This window comes from Nipponia nippon, unplaced genomic scaffold (assembly GCF_047370975.1).
Source record: "Nipponia nippon isolate SJK-2023a ecotype South Korea unplaced genomic scaffold, ASM4737097v1 scaffold_10, whole genome shotgun sequence".
Classification (NCBI taxonomy): Eukaryota; Metazoa; Chordata; class Aves; order Pelecaniformes; family Threskiornithidae; genus Nipponia; species Nipponia nippon.
Genome location: NW_028262291.1, coordinates 34,676,199 through 34,695,275, shown reverse-complemented (window position 1 = coordinate 34,695,275; position 19,077 = coordinate 34,676,199). Strand labels below are relative to the sequence as shown.

Below are 19,077 nucleotides of genomic sequence, written 5' to 3'. Positions count from 1 at the left end.
AGTGAATTGCAGAAAGCAAGAGCAATCTGATCTGGGGTAGAAGTGCTGCCTCTGAAAAAGAAAGTGGTTAAAATCATGAAAATAAAATCAGAATAAGCCTTTGTAGAAGGTGTGTTATAGCAGAATATCTGCTGCATTTTGTGTTACAGAATTAATGTTAGGGATCAGTTCTCCTATCTGAGGTATTTATCATTTGTATGTCTTACCATTTTACAGAAAAAAATTAAAAATTAATCATTATGTTAAACTAGCAATCCAGTCAATGATAAAGCCGGTGTGATATATACATGACTGGGCCCAAATACTGCAGTAATAAGAAGCAACAGAATTTCTAAGACTCAGTATGTTCAAGCTAAGAAAAGCTTTATTCTTAAATGCATTCTTCTACCTCTTTTCTTTGGAACTGGTGATAAAACTGAACAGAAGAGACAGAAGATAAAAAATAATGATAGATTCACTTTTATTACTGAAAATAAGACAACTTTCTCCCTGTTGTAATTTGATGTAATTCCATTTGTTTAAGTGGCTTAACAATACTAGCTAAAGGATCTGTTCCTAAAATTCCAGCTTAGAAATAGCTGGCCTTCTAATACATTATGTGGAAAAAAAAAAGATTGCATTTTTATTTTTCCCTTCAGAATGCATTTTAAACCAAGTGTTGGCTTTGGATGGTGGTTTCTAGTGCCTGTATTCCCTCCAGGGAGACCTGTAGCTTTTGCAACACAAACCTTACGTCAAGAATTCTTGTAGCTGAAATGAAGTCTTCAGTACACGGAGTGAAGAGTATTTACTCACTGCATGACATTTCTTATGAGAAATTTTCTCACTGCATGACGTTTCTTCAGAGGGGTTCAGTCATTGCTAATAAATGTTTTTCTGTTCAGAATATTGTCTCCTGGTCAGAGAATGGGAAGTCTGCCTCCCTTCATGCCACGGTAGAAATCACTGTTGGTCGTTGTTGGGTTTGAAACAGGCTTAAGAGGAAGAACATTCCTTTCTTGTTATTTCCTGTTGTAGTGTGTCTGATTCATAGGTTTTTCAGGACAAATAATATGTTCTCCGCTAGTTCAGTTAGAATATGATCTTACATATTTGCTAGGTATTTGTTACTGAAATTATGAGAATATGCCATTATCCACTGCCAGCACCACGTATGAGGTCTACAAACTGAGGAGTGGGGTATTCCTACATTTTTGATGTAAGATTTTGAGTAAGTTTTAAATACAGTATATTTTTTACTATTAATTCCATCTTTCTTCTTTTTAAGATTCCAGATTCCATCATCTCTCGTGGTGTTCAGGTGCTCCCACGTGATACAGCTTCCCTCAGTACTACTCCTTCAGAATCTCCTCGTGCCCAGGCCACCTCTCGTCTCTCCACTGCATCCTGCCCAACGCCAAAAGTAAGTACATTCATGCCTTGCAAGCTCCATGCTTAGACATATAATCTATCAGATTAATGTATTGCCTCTGGTGAACAAGGTTGGTTCGCATGCAAGGGTTGTATCATTCTAAGTAATAGATAAATGCAAGACAGAACAGTTCATTCCATGTGTACTGTTGCACAATTTAATATGTGGGTCCACCAATGCATTATGGTTACTGAAGTTTCATGTTATCTCTTGCAATATCAATCATGAATATGAAATTTTTAACACCTTGAATGTCTTTAATATCCCCAGGAACATAGATAATCCTGCCACTGAGTAACAACATTAAGCAAGTAGTATTTTGTTGACAAAACATATGTGCAAATTTCTAGCCTGGGCTGGGGCAGTTCTGTGCCCCACTTTATTATTGTTTGGTTTAAGACACTTTCAAACCAACTGGTTTTGCTCAAACTTAGATATTTGCTGCCTGACATTCGGAAACAAAAAACAGCCTAAATTGAATAGAAAGAAAGTTTTAATGCCAACCTTGTGGGATTATTATTCAGTTCTTACTGATTACACTGTACTATTTAATCATAGAGGTGAACTCTACTATGTTCTCTTTTTATCAAACTTTAAATAGCATACATCAAAACCTAAGTGAATTGACCAGTGGCAAGGCCTGTAATGTTTACATTCGGCAGGATTCCTTTCAGCAGAAGAAAATTCTGTCTGAATTTGCTTTGTGCATCCACATCACAAAGATCTTTCTGTGGCACCAGATGCTGACATACTAGTAGACCTGTAGCAGATGGCAAACAATAACATTCTTCTTCATCTAATTCATGATCCTTGAAGATTATTCTGCTTGCTAAAGTGATTGCCAGCATCTGCTAGTTCTTCTTTCCTGCTGTCTTATTCTTTTCCGTCAGCAAACAAGATTTATTGGCAACCACAGATAGAAATGTTTTGGTTTAGCCTATGGGATTGTTTTATGCAGAACTCACCTCCTCTGTAATAGAATCAAAATTATTCTGATGGCCAGCATACTTGAACTTCATTATATAGTCTACTTTTCTTAAGATGTTTAGTGAATTCTGTCTGCAAGCGACTCCCTCATTTTTTTTTTGCTAAAAAATTGTGACTTGTCTGATGGCTTAAAAATAAAAAGTCAGAGCTTATTACATTAGAACACTCGGAGCAGAAGAGCAATACAAAACAGAAACTGCACTGAGTTTTATGCCTGTTGACAAAACGAAAGTGTCCAAAGAAAACCAAAGGAGACCAGTAACAGGCATAAAAAAGAGACAGCACTGCTAAAAAATAGCTCTAGATGAAGCCTATATATTTTCAGGAAGGTTATCACAACGGGAAGGAGTAAAGCTGTTGTGAAGCAGAATGCACTCCTCTAGACTATCTTCAAAGATTCAGAGATTACAGAAGGAAACTACAAGAACTTTGAAACAGATTAGAAATCTGAAACTCTTCTTTGGGAAAGTAGTTGAGATGAGCTCTTGTCATAATTGGATCATGCTTTGGTATTTCATGTTAAGCCCTGTTTTTCCTGTATTACTGCAAAATTGGATTTTCTTCAAAATGTATGAAACCACACCACTTTTATAACAGGAATTGCCATGCAACATCTACCTAGTCCAGCTTTTCTGTGATGTCTTTTGAAAGTGGGTGGAACAAGCTGATACAGGGAAAGATCTAGGAAAGCCCAACTGGAAAATAAACTTGAAGGGTGGTCTCATCTGTTCCTGTTACCTAGAGGCTGGATTTTGCACAAAGTATGAGCTGCTTTGCCACCTAGAGAGCTCTTGGTTCATTTTACTTATTACTTAAAAAAAAAAAAAACAAACAAACTACTCATTACCTTTTGTACAGTCCTTTTCAGTACCCTCAAGTTCTCAAACATCATCTGAATTTGTCAAGAAATACAGTTCATTCATATTCTTCTGTGTTTTTCCTTCTGGATCCTGGCTTTCTAATAATGCAATATGAATTAAATTTACACTGGTCCTCTTGATCCACACAGTGGTGAGAATAAAGATAAATTGTACTTCAGCATCCAGTTGATATCCCAGGGTGGTTTTTTTTCCTTCTTTGTTCTGCAAGTATGTATCTTTTCAATATTCTCATGTGCTGGTTTAGGAACTCATTTCAGGGCTCCAAAACCGTGTATATATGAAATGAAACAAAGGAGAGGAAGTTTCAGCAAAGAAAAACAGTTTAGTTTCTCTGATTATACATATTGTTTGGAGTGGTGGTCTAGCCATAGAGCTAGTGGCACTATATTTCTTTGTCAGCTACATATTCCAGTTTATTTTGTTGTACCATTTTCTTGTTGTACTTTTTTGTCCTAAATGTGCATAAACCCTTAAATCTCTCTCACTGAATTTACTGAATAGCAGAAAGTCGTGTGTGTGTGTCAGAAAAAAAATCAAGCTTCTGCAATGACGGGAGCACATCTATTGAATGAATGTAAGCAGCAGGTTACTAATGCATGGGGGTATTGGAGAGAAGGTATGGGAGAGTGCGTTATTAATACTCCTGATGGATCTGTTAGAAAAAGTCTCTACCTCTTCATAATTATATTTTGGAAAACCTAATGTTGTTTATATATACACACAGATCATGTAGACAAAATACAACATTTAATTTTAAATTTGCTTTACTGTTTACACTTTATCTTCCATGTTTTCTGAAAATCTCTGTTTCTAACAAAGTAGTAAATGATGAATATTGAGTTTGAACCTGTATATTTCAATCAGTCCTCAAAAATTTAATTTCCTGATAAAAGAGGTAATTATATTTTTCACTGTAGCCTCTTGGGAGGTCAGAACTTCTCAAGATAAATTTCCACTGGGACTACTCTGTCTAGCATTAGGTACATCCCCAAAACTAAGCAAACTTGCTTTTGTTAGCTTTTAATATATCTCTGTAGAACACCTTCCTTGTTCTCTAAATTGCATTTGAGTTTCAAGCAAAACCCACTGCGGCTCAAAGACCATTTAAACCATATTTATAGTAGATGGATTCAGATATAGAGGCAATCTAAGTTTTACTCAGGGGAAAACTGCACTAACAGTCCTCCCTTTTTCAGTCATTCAACCATAAAGTTGATAGTGATTGTGACAGATATTTTTATCTTCTACAATATAGGTTTGGTCTTTTTAAAGTTTTACTGCTTTCTCAACAAGGTTAGATGAATTTGCTGAATACTCACACGACAAAAGTTTAGGATGACACAGTGTGGCTTGCAGGTTTTTCTTGTCATTTCCAGTAGCTGCTCAGATTCTAAGATCTTACTGTATTTTTGTGTATGTTTGTGGTTGGCATTTTCATGAAGTTAAATGCAATGTTCTTTTCAGATACAAAAGCAATACGCTACCTAGTGTAAAATACCTTTTATAAATATGGAGAAAATTTTTAATGTTTGCATTAATGTTGACTCTTGGGGCTTTTTTTAAACTTACAGTATAAAATTTTAAATCTATAACTTCAGATAACTTAAAAGAATATATCCAGGACAAATGACTGAGTCATTCCTTCAAAAATCTAATTTTGTTCTACTCTTAGGGAGATGATATTAGTATAAAAGAAAATTACAGCTTTCAAGTTGAAGTCTTCACTTCTCCCATACATAAATGACGTAATCAATATTTAATTTTTGGCAATGTTGTGTGTCAAAGTCAAATGAAGCAGATATAGAAGACCAAGGACAGGTTTTAAATTATCACCAGGAATACATTTCAGTGACAAGAGGTGTTCAAAGTGTTTCACTCTGCAAGATCATCAGTCTCACTGATGTTCAGTTCTTCCACTTCAATGTGCAAAGTTTCTGTCAGTGTTATCTTTGATCATGAAGGATCCTAAGAAACTTGTTATAGTACCTTTAAGATGAGAGCGTTTTTTTCTTTTTCCGTCTTGCTACTTCATTCCCGACAGTCCTTGTATTCTGCTTAAGAAAAGGTCTGTCTCTACTTTACTTGCTGGTTATCTGTCCCTTCCCTAGCTATCCATTTTTCAGTTACACTGAATCAGACAAAACCCTCAGTGGTGTTAAGTTACATCCTTACATATTTGTAGTTGTGATAGATAGCTTTTAATTCCTATGTAAAAAAAGTATACAGGCACTATCTTACCGCTAAAATGAGCAAACAAGGCTACTTTTCAAAAGTTTTTTTTTAGATTCTAGCAAAATGGTCATCTCATCTATCCACTGCTCCATCCACACCTTTGTAGCATAGTACATTTAATTCTGCTAGTTGATCACTTTCTGTAACTTTCTATAGCTGTCTCCTATTAAGAACTGTTATCTTTATCATTCGTAAGTTGATATTCACCTAAAGACCCAATATTCCTAATGTAAAAAGTATGATACTTGTAATTTATGTGAATGTTTCAGTTGCAGAGAATTTCTGAAGTGAAAAAGCCTAGAACAATACATTAAACTTTTTTTAAAAAAATTAAAGGCTGATCAAAATTATTTCTGTGGCAAAAAATATTTTATCTCAATCATCTCTCATGCTTTATACCAATGAAAAATGCTGCTTTGAACACCTTCTGTCATGAACCATAGCTTTAATGTTGAATGTGCACATTGCTGCAAGTTTTCCACACAGTCAAATGAGTTACAAATTAATACTAAACCTAATTATGATTTGTATTTTCAGTCTAGTGTTGTGACTTTTAATATACAACTACTATGTGAAGTAATGACATTAGCAGATGTGACCAGGTAGAGTTGGGAAGATGCTTTTGTATCAATTATTGTTACAAATTTTTCAGTAGAAATATTCAGTATTTTTCAGTAGAAGAAAGATCAGGTTGCTTACCAGAAATTCTTAGTTAATAATAAGATGCTGTTCAGAACATGATTTGTAGTTTTATCCATAGGGTAGATATTTGTGTACATTGAGTGCGTTAAATTTGTTATCTTGATTCCTACTATTTCTTCTTAAGGTGGTAATCAAGGTGAAAACAAAATGGACAGTATATGAATATATTTTAAAGCTTATATGCATACACAAATTCCCAAGTAAAGGTTTTTTCTTTTTTATTTATGAAGTTTGCATATGCTATAGTTTTTTCTGCCCAGGAACTTGCTTCAATAAGTAGCAAGTGCTTTGGCACAGCTCTTTAGCTGTGATACGGTTGAAGGGCATGGAAAAGTGGAAAGGATGTTTTAAATTGTTAGGATGATCTAGGTAGGTGAAGTCACACTCCGAGCACTGCAAGGGTTTCTTCCTTTTTTTTGTAAAATAGGTAGCTGTTTATAGACACACGGGCTTAGTTAGGTATTTGAACCTGCTAAAAATTCCAATGTTTTCTTGGTTATTTCTGGCTTTTATGTCCTCCTTAATTTTTTTCAGTGCACATTCCAGGATTACAAAAAATTATATTTAGTGAAAAGAGATGCTGAAAGAATGTACATTGGAGTAGGAAGTAGACAGGGTTGCCTTAAAATGGGGAATCCTGCTTACTAACGCATGTCAATCTACCATATCCTCCCAGGCTGTCCTCAACAGAGTGCAGCAGTGGCTTTAAAATCAAATACTAGAATATTTTCCATATAATCATTGCCTCTTTTCCTCATTGTTTAAAGTGTATTGTCCTGGCAAAACATGTGGGTGATTGAGTCCTAACAAGTCTTATTTTTAGTTTACATTTTGGTTAAAAACCCTGATTGTTGTTAGTTAAAAACACTAAATGCCACTGCTTCAGAAGTGAGACATTGTAACTAAGAAGCAGCTTGGTATGCTTGGGATATCAAAAAAACCCAAATACATCATAAAGCAAAGTCTACTAAAATCCTTTCTAAAATGGAAGATTCACTTTGTAGGAAGGTTGAAAAATATAGGGGTAGGGTTTGGGGGTTTTTTGTTAGTACCAGAATGGACCCATCAACAAGTCTCTGGAGGGGCAGAATAAAGACTTATGTCATCATGTTTTAGCTGAATATTGAATTTCAGTAGAAGTACTTATTTGACTTAGTTTTCTTTACTTTTTTCTTGAATATCTGTTTTTCAAGTAGCACCATATTCTTTGGTAACCTGAGTTTGTATTAAATAGCAGTGCCAAAATCCAGTTCTCTTCCTTGTCTCCTGCCCAAGAACTGTTCATAGCAGGGCTAAAGAAGGATGCTGGAGTAGTTGGGAATTGGCTACCTATACCAATCCAGAGCATCCAGAACAATTCTTGAATTCGTAGAATCAGCTACTTTTCAGATCTGTTATATGCTGAATCATATGAAGAAGCTCTAATGTGCAAAATTTTCCTACATTTCTCTTTCTTAGTAACCAGTTGGTACTTTATTAAACTATGGAGTTCCATTCTTTTCCTGAGTCCAGGGAAACTTTCAAACATGTCAGAAATAAGCTTCTCAGTCTTTCCCTGTAAATAATTACTTTTTCAAATTGTAACTATTCTGCATGTAAATAATCTTTCTGTACAGGCATCCTGGCTCACACATGACTGCATGAGTTCAGATCTATGTATGCTTATGCTGCATCAGCTTGTCAGTTCCTCCTTGAAATGTTTTTTTCAGTTAGCTTTGGGAGCAAGAGTTTTTGTTTATTACTACGTTTTCTTCAAATGCCGAGTGGTTTTTTTTTCAGATTCTGGTAACTTCAGTTTGGCATTACTTTAAGAAAAGGAAAAGATGTGCATCCTTCTTGCATTAGTTTCCTTACCCACACCTTTTCAATTCCTATCCGAAATAGCAATGTTCTGGTTTGAATTCTGATATATCACAAGACGAGGTTTTTTGGGTTTGGTTTTGTTTTGTTTTTTCCAAACAGCAATGTAGTTACATCTGTCTTTCATCCAGTTCCTTCATTTAGAAATTACTGTGAATGCACCTCTACAGAAATACTTGCTAGCTCCATTTTCAATATATCTAGTTCTGGTCTTGTCAACGATGCTTTTTGAGACTGTCGGTGCCTGGTGATCATTTTGATGTCTTGCTGGAGTTGGCCTCTTGGAACAATATCGACCTCCCATCTCCATTCATTCTCTTTTCCTTGGGGGTATTAGTTTTTATTACCTGTGCCAACTGATTTATTTTTGTTTCTTCCTGAAATACGGTTTCAAGAGTAAAATTATGCATCTATGTGCTGAATTTTCATATAGCCATATGTTCTGTTTGTAGGAATTTGGTTTTCTTCTGCTCTCTTTTTTAGTATCTCAGTCCCTGCTGATCTGTAATTTCAGCCATCCATACATTAACCTGATCTTAATCAACAGCTCAGGCATTGGCAGGCTTGCTTCTGTTCCTTCACTGACTATTGACATAATAAATAATCCACATCTCTTACTGCTGTGTTCTTTCTTTGATAAAAGGATCAGAAATTTCAAAAACATACTTGCAAGGATAGACAATGATCCTCTTTCTTCTAGTTGTTTCTTTCTTAGTATAAGAAATAATTTAGCAACGGCATAGCTAAGTTCAATGCCAGATATTATAGGAGAGGTAGATGATGTTATTTTAAAAGAAAAAGGATTTCAGTCACACTTTCATATCTACATACTCAAAAGCACGAAGATACATACATTTAGTAGTCTGTCCAGCATTCAGGCATCCATCTATGTGTACCCACCTGGTCTGGTAAGGATTCATTGAAATGATGTATAGGATGTGGGGCATCATGAAGTCCTCCACAACTTCTCTAGGTTTCTTCTTACACGGGTATCCATTAAGTTGGATGTGCCTTTTGTACTCTTTAGGAGCAGACAGTTAAGGGGATATTTGTCTCTCCATCCAGTTGCACCTCTTGAATATGTAAGATTTGCTCTCTGTCCTGCGTTCTCCTTATCTAAACCTGCTTTTTATCATTCCAGCATCATCTCTCAGTGGCTCAACTCTTTGTTTTGGTCTGTAAATCATTTTAGGTTGTCTTGTTTTACTGATTGGGTATCCCCAGAAGCTGCATGAAGTGCTGTGAACTAAATAAACTATTAATCTGTGTGCCATCAACACGTTTTTCTTATATTCCTTCTGCTATGCTTTCTGGTGCTTCCACATTCATATATTTCCATTTTTTTTCTACCACTCTTACTATAGCTGTTAGTTATTCCAGGGGTATTCTTATGTAGAAGTCTATATTAACTTGCTATTAAAGCATCCTGATACTGTATCATGCTTCTACAGATATGCAGTATAATAATAATATTCCATTTCATGTACACATGCAATCCAAAGTGCTGTAAAAAGTGGTGGTAGCCTAGCAGCAGCAAACAGTTATGTGTTTGCAGGAGCCAAAACTGAAATTTAGACCAGGAAAGCTATTTCAAGGCACACATGTTCCTGTGGTTAATGTACCATCTGCAGTAAAAGTTCACTGGTTCCCTCACAGATGTCATGGTTTAACCGTAGCCAGCAACTAAGCACCATGCAGCTGCTGTCTCACTCCCGCCAGATGAGGGACAGAATCAGAAGAGTAAAAGTGAGAAAGCTCGTGGGTTGAGATAAAGGCAGTTGAACAGGGAAAGCAAAAGCTGCGCACAGAAGCAAAGCAAAACAAGGAATTCATTCGCTACTTCCCATCGGTAGGCAGGTGTTCAGCCATCTCCAGGAAAGCAGGGCTCCATCATGCGTAAAGGTCACTTGGGAAGACAAATGCCATCACTTTGAATGTCCCCCCTTTCCCTCTTCTTCCCCCAGCTTTATATGCAGAGCATGACGTCATATGGTGTGGGATATCCCTTTGCTCAGTTGGGGTCAGCTGTCCTGGCTGTGTCCCCTCCCAGCTTCTTGTGCACCCCCAGCCTCCTCGCTGGTGGGGTGGGGTGAGAAGCAGAAAAGGCCTTGACTGTGTAAGCACTGCTCAGCAGTAACGAAAACATCCCTGTGTTATCAACACTGTTTCCAGCACAAATCCAAAACATAGCACCATACTACTAGCTATTGTGGAGAAAATTAACTCTCTCCCAGCTAAAACCAGCACAGAGAGAAGCAAGAATCTAAAGCACAGACATTGCTTTTCTCATGGGTGATGTAAATATGGAATTGCCTTCAAGTTGGAGGTTCTTTAGTGAGTGTACTAGTAGTCCCTGAAGTCCAGTTTCCCCTTTGAAAAGGTTTTTAGGAAATAAGGTAGTTAAAAGTAAATGGCACCTCCTGGTTCTATGAATCTTATCTGCTATTTTGGGCAATATCTAATACTATTTAATGTTGTAATATGTAATACCATCTAAGACTGGCAAACTAAAAATACTTTTCCCCTTTGCATGGCTGTCTCCAGCCTTATTTTAGAACCTCATGGGTCAGTCTGCACTCAGTTGCCTTTGTGCCACTGGTGGCCTTTTAACTTAAATAAGGCCAATCTTTTCTTGATTCTTTAAATAAACTTCATTTGTCATTCCTCAAATAGACTTATAAAGGGGAGCCATAGAAACTTTCAGATTTCATTTTTATGAATTAACTAAGTCAAACCCCTTCTTTTTATCTTTGTAAAAAAAGACTCCTTCAAAAGTCTTTTCCTGCATTTTTTGTAGATTTCACCTTCCTTGGAGTGATCAAAACTGTATATCTGCTTATATGAGATTTTACTGGTGTTTTGTACAATGGATTAATAATCTCTGTCTTTTTTCCGACTGTTAAGTCCTTGCCCACGTAGCCAACATGCTTGTTAGTTTAGAACTTTGTGTTAAAATTCACTCCATTTCTTTTACAGCAATCTTCAATGTTATCAAATACCTGCTGATGAAATTACTTCAATATTCTGTAATGATAATGCCTCCCATATTTATCTGAGAGCACTCCTAACATTTGTATCAAAATAATTATTGAAAATACTAGATCTAGATATGGTCAGTTTCTACATCACTCATTTGCAAACTATATTCATAACTTCTCTTCTCCTGTTCCTCTTTCAGCAAAACATACTGTTGCCTTCCCACTAGCAATTTCCTTGCCTTCCCAACAATTCTATTTTACTTCTATATGTTCCTGTCCTACATTTCATCTGTGTATAAGAGCAGTTGCCTCATCAAAAGTAATACAGCTTTATACTAATTCTCATTGATTACTATGCCTTTGTTCCCATAATGTGTATTATCATCCCTAATCAAAATTCAGACAAGGTATTATTTTTCATTACGTGGTTTACCATTGATGTCTTGCCAACCTCAAATGATAGCATTTCTACTTTCTCTTTTTCTGTTTCTATGTTTAAGGAATCTTTCACTTCTTGTTTTAAATTCCTTTAACTCCATTTTGTACTTAACAGCTTCTAGCTTAGAAAAAATAATATCTTTTATTTTCATGTTTGCCAGGCTCTCTATCTAGACCTAGTGGCCTTCTTGGTGTGGTTTTTTGTTCTTTTCTACTCAAGAAAAGAGTCGAAGTATTCAATTTCAAGAATTTATTTAGGCTGTCCATCAAAGTATCTTCAGTTAGAATGGTACTTTTGCAAAAGGCTTATGAAAGGTGGTCATTTGTCTCCCTTGGTAGATAAAACTGTTGTCTGTTGATGCAGAAAAGTATATTTTTCAAGATCAGTCTTATTTGAATTGAGTACCTGTTCACTTTGGATTTATTGCATCCATGCGGAAAATATTTCTCATTTGAAAGCAAATCTATCTTCATGTAGTAACGCAATTAAACAATCTCATTATAGTATAAAACTGCGAAGCGATTCTATGTCTGATGTGATAACAAAAAGAACTATCCAAGAAGTTAGTTGTTTATCTAAAAAAAAGATTGAGCCTGAATGCAAGGATCATATAGACCATTTACTCTAGAATGTGTGTGTCACATCTCCTGGTTTTGCACGGAGCTTACAGGATACCTTCTGCAGGACACAGGAGACATAGACCTTATGTCAATTTTGAGATTTTTTTGTAATAACTTTTTTACATCAAGGTCTTGTTTCTGGTATCTTTTTTGCCCAAGCAGGTAGGCTTTCTCTTTTACAAAAAGCTGGTTCTCAGAATCATGTTACCGTTGCATTTATAGGTCAGCACAGGACTGCATCAAATGTGAATATAGTCATTCATCTGTTTGTCTTTCCAAGGCAAAAGAAAATTATCTTTTAGGACTTAGCCTGAGCAATTGCTATCAGAATTTGAGAGTTTCATTCATTAAGTAGATTCTTACATCATATTGATTACCCGAGTTTTTGAACTGTAGCTATTTTTAGCAAGTATTTCCACAGAAGGTTCGAACAGCCATTCTGGATTTGTTAATGCAGTTCATCCTGTTAAATTCAACTTCTTTGTCTGCTTACCCCTCTAATTACCTCCTTTCTCACCATGTATGCCAGAAGCCCTTTATTTTCTAATTCATGTAAGGCTTAGGTCAATGCTTATCCAACTCTGTATTCTGGATCTGCAAGGAGAATTTAGTATGTGCCAAATGCATTGCCTGTGTTTGAGAAAATTCTTATTTAGTTGTGCCACTTTTCGTTTAGTAAAATATTGATCATAGGTTGCTCTCCCTGTTTTAATTTTCTACGTGCAACAGGAAAAGGGAGAAGGCACTGTAGTCTCCAGGCAATTGTCCCATTTTGAACATCAGCAATCAGTTTAACTAGTTTTGTTCATTCCTTGAAGAGATTGTGTAAGAAAATAGTATTTAATTTTTTTTCTACGTTTCTGCCTTTGTAAAATAAATAAACTGTAGCAGCACAAATCGTGACAAAATTCTGATGACATGTTAAAATGTGAGTTTAAAATTATGTGACCATGAAGATGATATGCCATTCACAGAAGCCTCAAGATTAGGTGTTAGAATATGTTCAGATGATTAATAGTAATGACAACAATTCAAATGAATCCCCATATTTGTTACACTCAAAATTTATCTTTAATGTCTGAAATTAATTGCCTCTATTTTGCTTACCAATTTAGTTTAATTTTAAATGGCAAAATACATATTATCTCTTTAAAAGGGGAATTTATGAATAGGGTAGAATTTGATTTGTTCGGTTAGGCTTCAACAGCGTATTTGCTTGTTTGAAAGGAAAGGAAGTGGTTATTTATCTATTTCTGATCATTTTCACAGTAGCATTGCATATTCTTGGACAAGAATTTCTGTAGGCATGTACTGATATTTAAATTTACTGAAACCTGCATATATTTCAGTAAAGAACTTTTTGTTTAAACCAGCAATAGTGGTGGCCGTAGGAATGTATTTACGGGAAAAGTCTATGACAAATTAGGGATCCTTAAGGTGAGAAATTCAAAGCGCTTACCTTTGGAACATATTTCTCTCCAGTGGCTATGTTGGAAACTGGGCCTCCCATTTGAATGCCCTACACTAGATTTATGGAAATCATCCCATAAGAAACAGTAACAAGTTTGGCAAGATTTCAAACCAGCTGTTGGCAGTCTCTCTTTCAGATTTGCACCATTCATTACAACTTATTTATTAAGACTGCTTTTTTTCTTTTAAAAATAGCTTTTCAAAATGTGAGGACCACCTTTGAGCAAGGAGTTCTGTGGGTTGGCATGGTAGTTCTTTGCAACACTTTGTTTGCTTTATAAAGTTCACAGGCAGCCTCCTTGGACAATGGTTTCATTCAACAGCACCGTCAGTGTGGACAAAGATTGACCTTGGTCACTTCCCAAGTTATTGTTCGTATCTAGCCACTTAAAGGTCCTATTGTTTTAAGTTTCTGCAAAGGGAATTGAATCCCGGATCTTTCCACCTTATCTTCATCTTCTGAGGTTATCATCTCACTGCTTTAATTATATGTTTCCTGTAGCTTTAATGGATATGTCCTTTCTCAGTATCCTTGCTGACCCTTCCACTTCTCTTTCACAGTTGAACTCTTCAGGGTGCGTAGATGTGAGGAAATACATGTGACAAGAAGCTTTACACAGATTTTCCAAGCACAGCACAGCCTAGTCAAAAGGATAAAGTACAGGATACTACAAATATTTGATAACAAACCTTAAATGCACTTGTCCTCAAAGAGGTTTACTCTTCCCTTTAAAGTCCTACTGGCCCATCTGTTTTCAGAAAGGTGGGATCTTCCTTCTTACACTGAGCCCAAATGCAAACATTTCTCCCTTAATTTTGCTGCTAAAAGTGGTCAAAGAGAGCAAATGTCTTAGCTGGTTTGCTTTATAACCTACCTGTTCCACCATCAGGTCACTTCTAAGTGACTTAACTGATGAAACGTCTTTCACCGTGACCACCGAGGTATCTTTGATAGGAGCTAGCTTAGTATCTGAAAATGTTTAAAGGATGCTGTCCTCCACTGAAATATGAACAGCCCTATATGTGCTGCAGCTTGTAGAACTTCAGGTCAGCTTAGGACAGCAAGGCAAAAGAGCAGCACATTCAGAACTGAATTGTCAGTTTGGGAAAGGTGTATACAAAGAATTCAAAACTTTGCCACCTAGGACTTACCATGTTTTTACCTTAAATATGAACAACAACTCTGCTTGCCAAGACAAATTTCTGATATATGTGACAGGTGTTTGGTTTTTTTAAAAGCTCTACCAGGAGCGTGAGGTACAAATTCTGCTTTCCTTTGTGGGGAAAGACAGAGAATAAATGAGGCTGCAGGCATACGCAGGGAGCAAAATATGCCAGCAGCCAGTGAAAAAATGTTCAAAGCAGGGCTGAAATGAGAGGACTGAAAGTATTGAGTTGAGGAGAAACAGAGGTAAAGGTTGAGTGGTAGAGGTCTGGTGTAGAGCAAAACAGTATTTGTGGCTCTTGAGTGATGAGGCTGCAGGGCTTAGAGTGGTTTGGAGAAGAGTAGGAAGTAGCTTGGAGGCAGGAGGCAGCAATAGCTTCATGAGAAAAGAAAGGGCTATGGTCAGGAAGGACTGGGAGAAAGGCAGCCTTGAGTGAGTAGAAGGGTTTGGGGAACTTCAGCTGTGTGACAGGAGAGTTGTGTGACTGAAAGCTCCGAGACAAGCTAGGTCTGGAAACCCTACTGTAAAACTTGGTCCCTATATGTTTGTGCATACGTGTCCCCTGTATAATAAAGTGAAGCATGAAGTATTTGAACTTAATCAGTTTGCTTGGAGCAGTCTGGTCTCAATAGCACGCAGCTCTGTGCAAGGTAATTAAGCCTTCTGATCACCAGCATTCTTTACTATCAGTAGGAGCCCTTTGTGTGATTTCCATACCATTCCCGTTAGGCTAGGCATGCCTCTGCCAAGAGCAGCCATTTGGTTTTATTACTCATCATTTATAATCTCTTCATGTCTTGGACAACATAAAGCCTGTGTATTTTGTTACTTGCATAGTGAAAGGACGGACCCAACTCTCATATGCCCAGAGCTTCAGTTTAAATGAGATTTAGGACATTAAGTCACTAAGAGTAGTGGCATAATATGTAATGTTTGTATTTATTGTAGTCACTTTTGCCCTGGCTGCACATTTTACCTACCAACTTTTAGATTTGATTTCTGACCATTAAATTTCACTGAAGTCAATAGATATTTTTAAAGAACTAGGCTGCCACATGTTGGTGTAAAAGAACCAGTGTATTATAAAATCTCCTGTATAAGGACACGGTTACATTATCTTTGTCATTATGTGTGTTAACAGACCATTGATCCAGTGATGATATTAATGTACTAAACTCCAAAACTGCAAGAAAATTGCATTACTTTTTACCACTGATTGGTCCACCTGCACTGTGTTTATTTCCTCATCTGCACATGGAACAGTGTGAGTAGTAGCGCCCATTTTAAAAAAACAATTAAAAAATTAAAATGTGGGTAGCGTGAACAAAATATGTAATGGTATGATAATGACATTTTATTGGCATACATTAGCATTCATGTACGTTATGCTTTTGTAGGTTTACCATTTTCAAGAAGTGCAGCAACCCTAATAAAACATTTATGCCATACTGCAGTATGAAGCATAGGTGTGAATATGTTTATTGATTGAGAATGTATGTCTGTTATAGGAGCTTGTATTCCCTTTGTTCAAAAATACTCCCCATTTATTTAGGAAGCCCCATCTAACTGGCGTATGTCTGGCCTAAAACTGCAGAAGTAAAAATACTTTCAAGTGCAAGTCTGTTTTTCATGCATGAAAAAGTTATACATAATGCGTTTTTTAACTTAAAAGAAATTTATTTGCTGCAATATTAACAATATATTAAGCTCTTTGTTAGCAGTAGAAACTGCTCACTTGATGTAGAGCATTGTTCTTATTAGAGAAGAGAATTCTAGTTGGCGTTCAGATTTCTGTATCAGAATTCTCCACTGTTGGATCAGGCAAGTAAGGGTTGCAAAAAATACCACCTGTATCAGTATTTTATTATATAATATTTGGATGTTGGCAGTCACAGTCCCCAACATCAAATTTGTTGACAAGCAGTATGTAAGTACTTCACTAATTAAAATGACTTCTTGCCAGCCACGGAGTATTTACAGTTTATTCCTTTTTTTCTGGATGTCGCTGTCCTTCACTTATCTCCAGTTTGTTGTATACCATGAACTTTGACGAACATCACTAAGAGTCAGAAAAAGCATTTTCCATCTTCATAAGATTTAATCTCCTTTGGATTCACTTCCCTTACATGATCTGGCCAATACATAAAGTTTTTTTCTTCCTGGCCAGCTAATGTAAAATCATTGCCAGTTGGGTTATACTTTTGAAATAACGTTTCTCTGTTAATATGAACTGTGTGAGAATTTGTGTGAGAGATTTCAAGAACATTTTCCTGGAACAGAATGGTGTAATAATATGCATAGTATAACTTTTATGGTTTCTCTTCATCAACTGGACCCCCTTCTTCTCTAGTTGAATACACTATATCAACTTGAGGAGTCCCCAAGCTTTTGATAAAAAATTGCTGATGGCTCCTAAATATCCCTGTACTTAATATATTTTATTCTTTCAAAGCTCCTTCATGTGGGAGCTGTTTGAATATATTATGATTCATATTTAATTTCTCTTCTCTAAGTTTTTAATGTTTTTGTCTTCTCAATACATTTATCTTTAAGATCATTTTAATGTTGTTTTTATACATCCACCTACTTTTTCACTGAATCATAGAACATCTGTTTAAGCTACATTGGATTGGAGAGAGGTTTATCCCATTGTTGTTCTTCCGTATTTTGCCTTGGTCAGTTGAACTGCCCTTGGGGGAAGAAAAAAAACAGATTTGGAGTATATTGTGGAATTCTGCTGAAGGAAGTGGTCCAAAATAGGAGCATCGTATGCATGGTTTTGCTGTAGATTTCCAAAACTGATCATTCCTTTCTTACCATGATGCCCTGCATTTTGAGATGAGACAGTAACTGGAAGGAAGTAATGGCAGGTAAAACTGGAAAACCACAGGAAGTCATCTTTTCTCATAGCATGTACAAACTTGTGAATGTCACTGTTTCACAGCCCAAAACCTGCTTTAAAAAGGAACAACTTCATAAGCATTTATTAACAGTCTGTGTAGTCACATTGACAAATATGATGCAAGCAAGTTTCGTGACTGAGGATTCAGTAGAGGATATTCACACCATTTAACTTCACATCCCCTAAGGCAACCAGCTTAGGAGTGCAAGGGAACTTTTAGTTGGGTGCAATGAGAAGAAGCCATGGCTAGAAACTAACAGGGACTATTTTTGTCTAAGAAAACAGAAAACGTTTGTTGATGCAGTTGTCAGGGATATGTGGGATAGCACATATGACAAATGCAAAAACATTTATTTGCACACCCGGTGATGTAGTGTTCCACAGGTAATATTAATAGTTTTCTTTACTCACCATTCATCATTGATCTCTGTGGTAGTGGTCAAGTGGAAGCACAGTTATGTTTTTCTTATGTGTACAGCAAATAATCTGAACTTGATTTGGATGCTGTGTAGTATAACCTCTTGCTTCTGATTAACATGATTTCAACACTGCATGCCCAGGCCATTGAATAAGGAACTTAACATCTTTTTAAACAACTGCTGTAAAGGGTTTCCATTGCTAGTGCTGCAATTATTCACTTTCAGAATTAAGTAATTTGATCATATCAAAAAGGCTTTGTCATTATGAACCATGTATGTATTAGTCAGGATTTTGGAAAAAAGTCTGACAGATGTTTGACTTTTTGGTGAATGTGGATGTGAAAACACATTTCTGAAAACTTTAGGTCCTGCAAAATTCCAATTTCTTTCTCAGAAGCAGTAAGCAGGGAAACTTTCGAGTAGCAAGAACAGGATATATTATCAGAAGGGGAAAGGAGTCTAAGATAGATAGTGTTAGGTATTTTGAGACTATTTCTCCTGTTGTGGAACTCTTCCTTTAAATAAATCCAACTAAAGCCAGAATCTCAGATTAGCGAGTTGTTCAGAGCTGTTCTTTCTTTATGACGAGCATAACTGCTGGTTTATATATATTTAAGGTTAAGTCTTTTAAATTCTTTTTTCTGGAGTAAAATCAGGGATGAAGATAAACAGGTACATTTCTTACGGGCTCTGTTAGAAGGTAGAGGAATAATTATGAAACCATATGTGAGACTTCTGCTTAGAAAACATTAAGTGTCTGTTCTTTGGTACCCAAGTCTTTCATTCATCTTCTGACAAGTCCTTTAAGCATATTTGAGCACTACTCTTTGCTCACTGTTTGGTTCTGGTTTCCCTGCTTCCTAAGTTTTCTTGCACTGGCTTCCTAGCTCATTCTGCTCCCATTGTAACTCCACCTTGTTCTTCAGATATCAGGATAGGGACACCTGTGGCTAATCTTTAGCTTTTAACTCCTACTATTATTCCCCTGTGAATAAGAAAGGGATGTAAAG

At 36.4% G+C, this 19,077-nt stretch overlaps 1 protein-coding gene across 24 annotated transcripts in view; it reads left to right on the top strand.

Moving 5' to 3' along the window:
* Window positions 1-19,077, top strand: part of GPHN (gephyrin) — a 306,821-nt gene that overhangs the window by 204,174 nt on the left and 83,570 nt on the right. For all 24 annotated transcript variants that reach the window (XM_087746580.1, XM_087746578.1, XM_087746574.1 and 21 more), the window contains one exon: window positions 1,268-1,402. In XM_087746580.1, coding sequence (XP_087602706.1) covers window positions 1,268-1,402 — 135 coding nt within the window. The remainder of the gene's footprint in view (window positions 1-1,267; window positions 1,403-19,077) is intronic.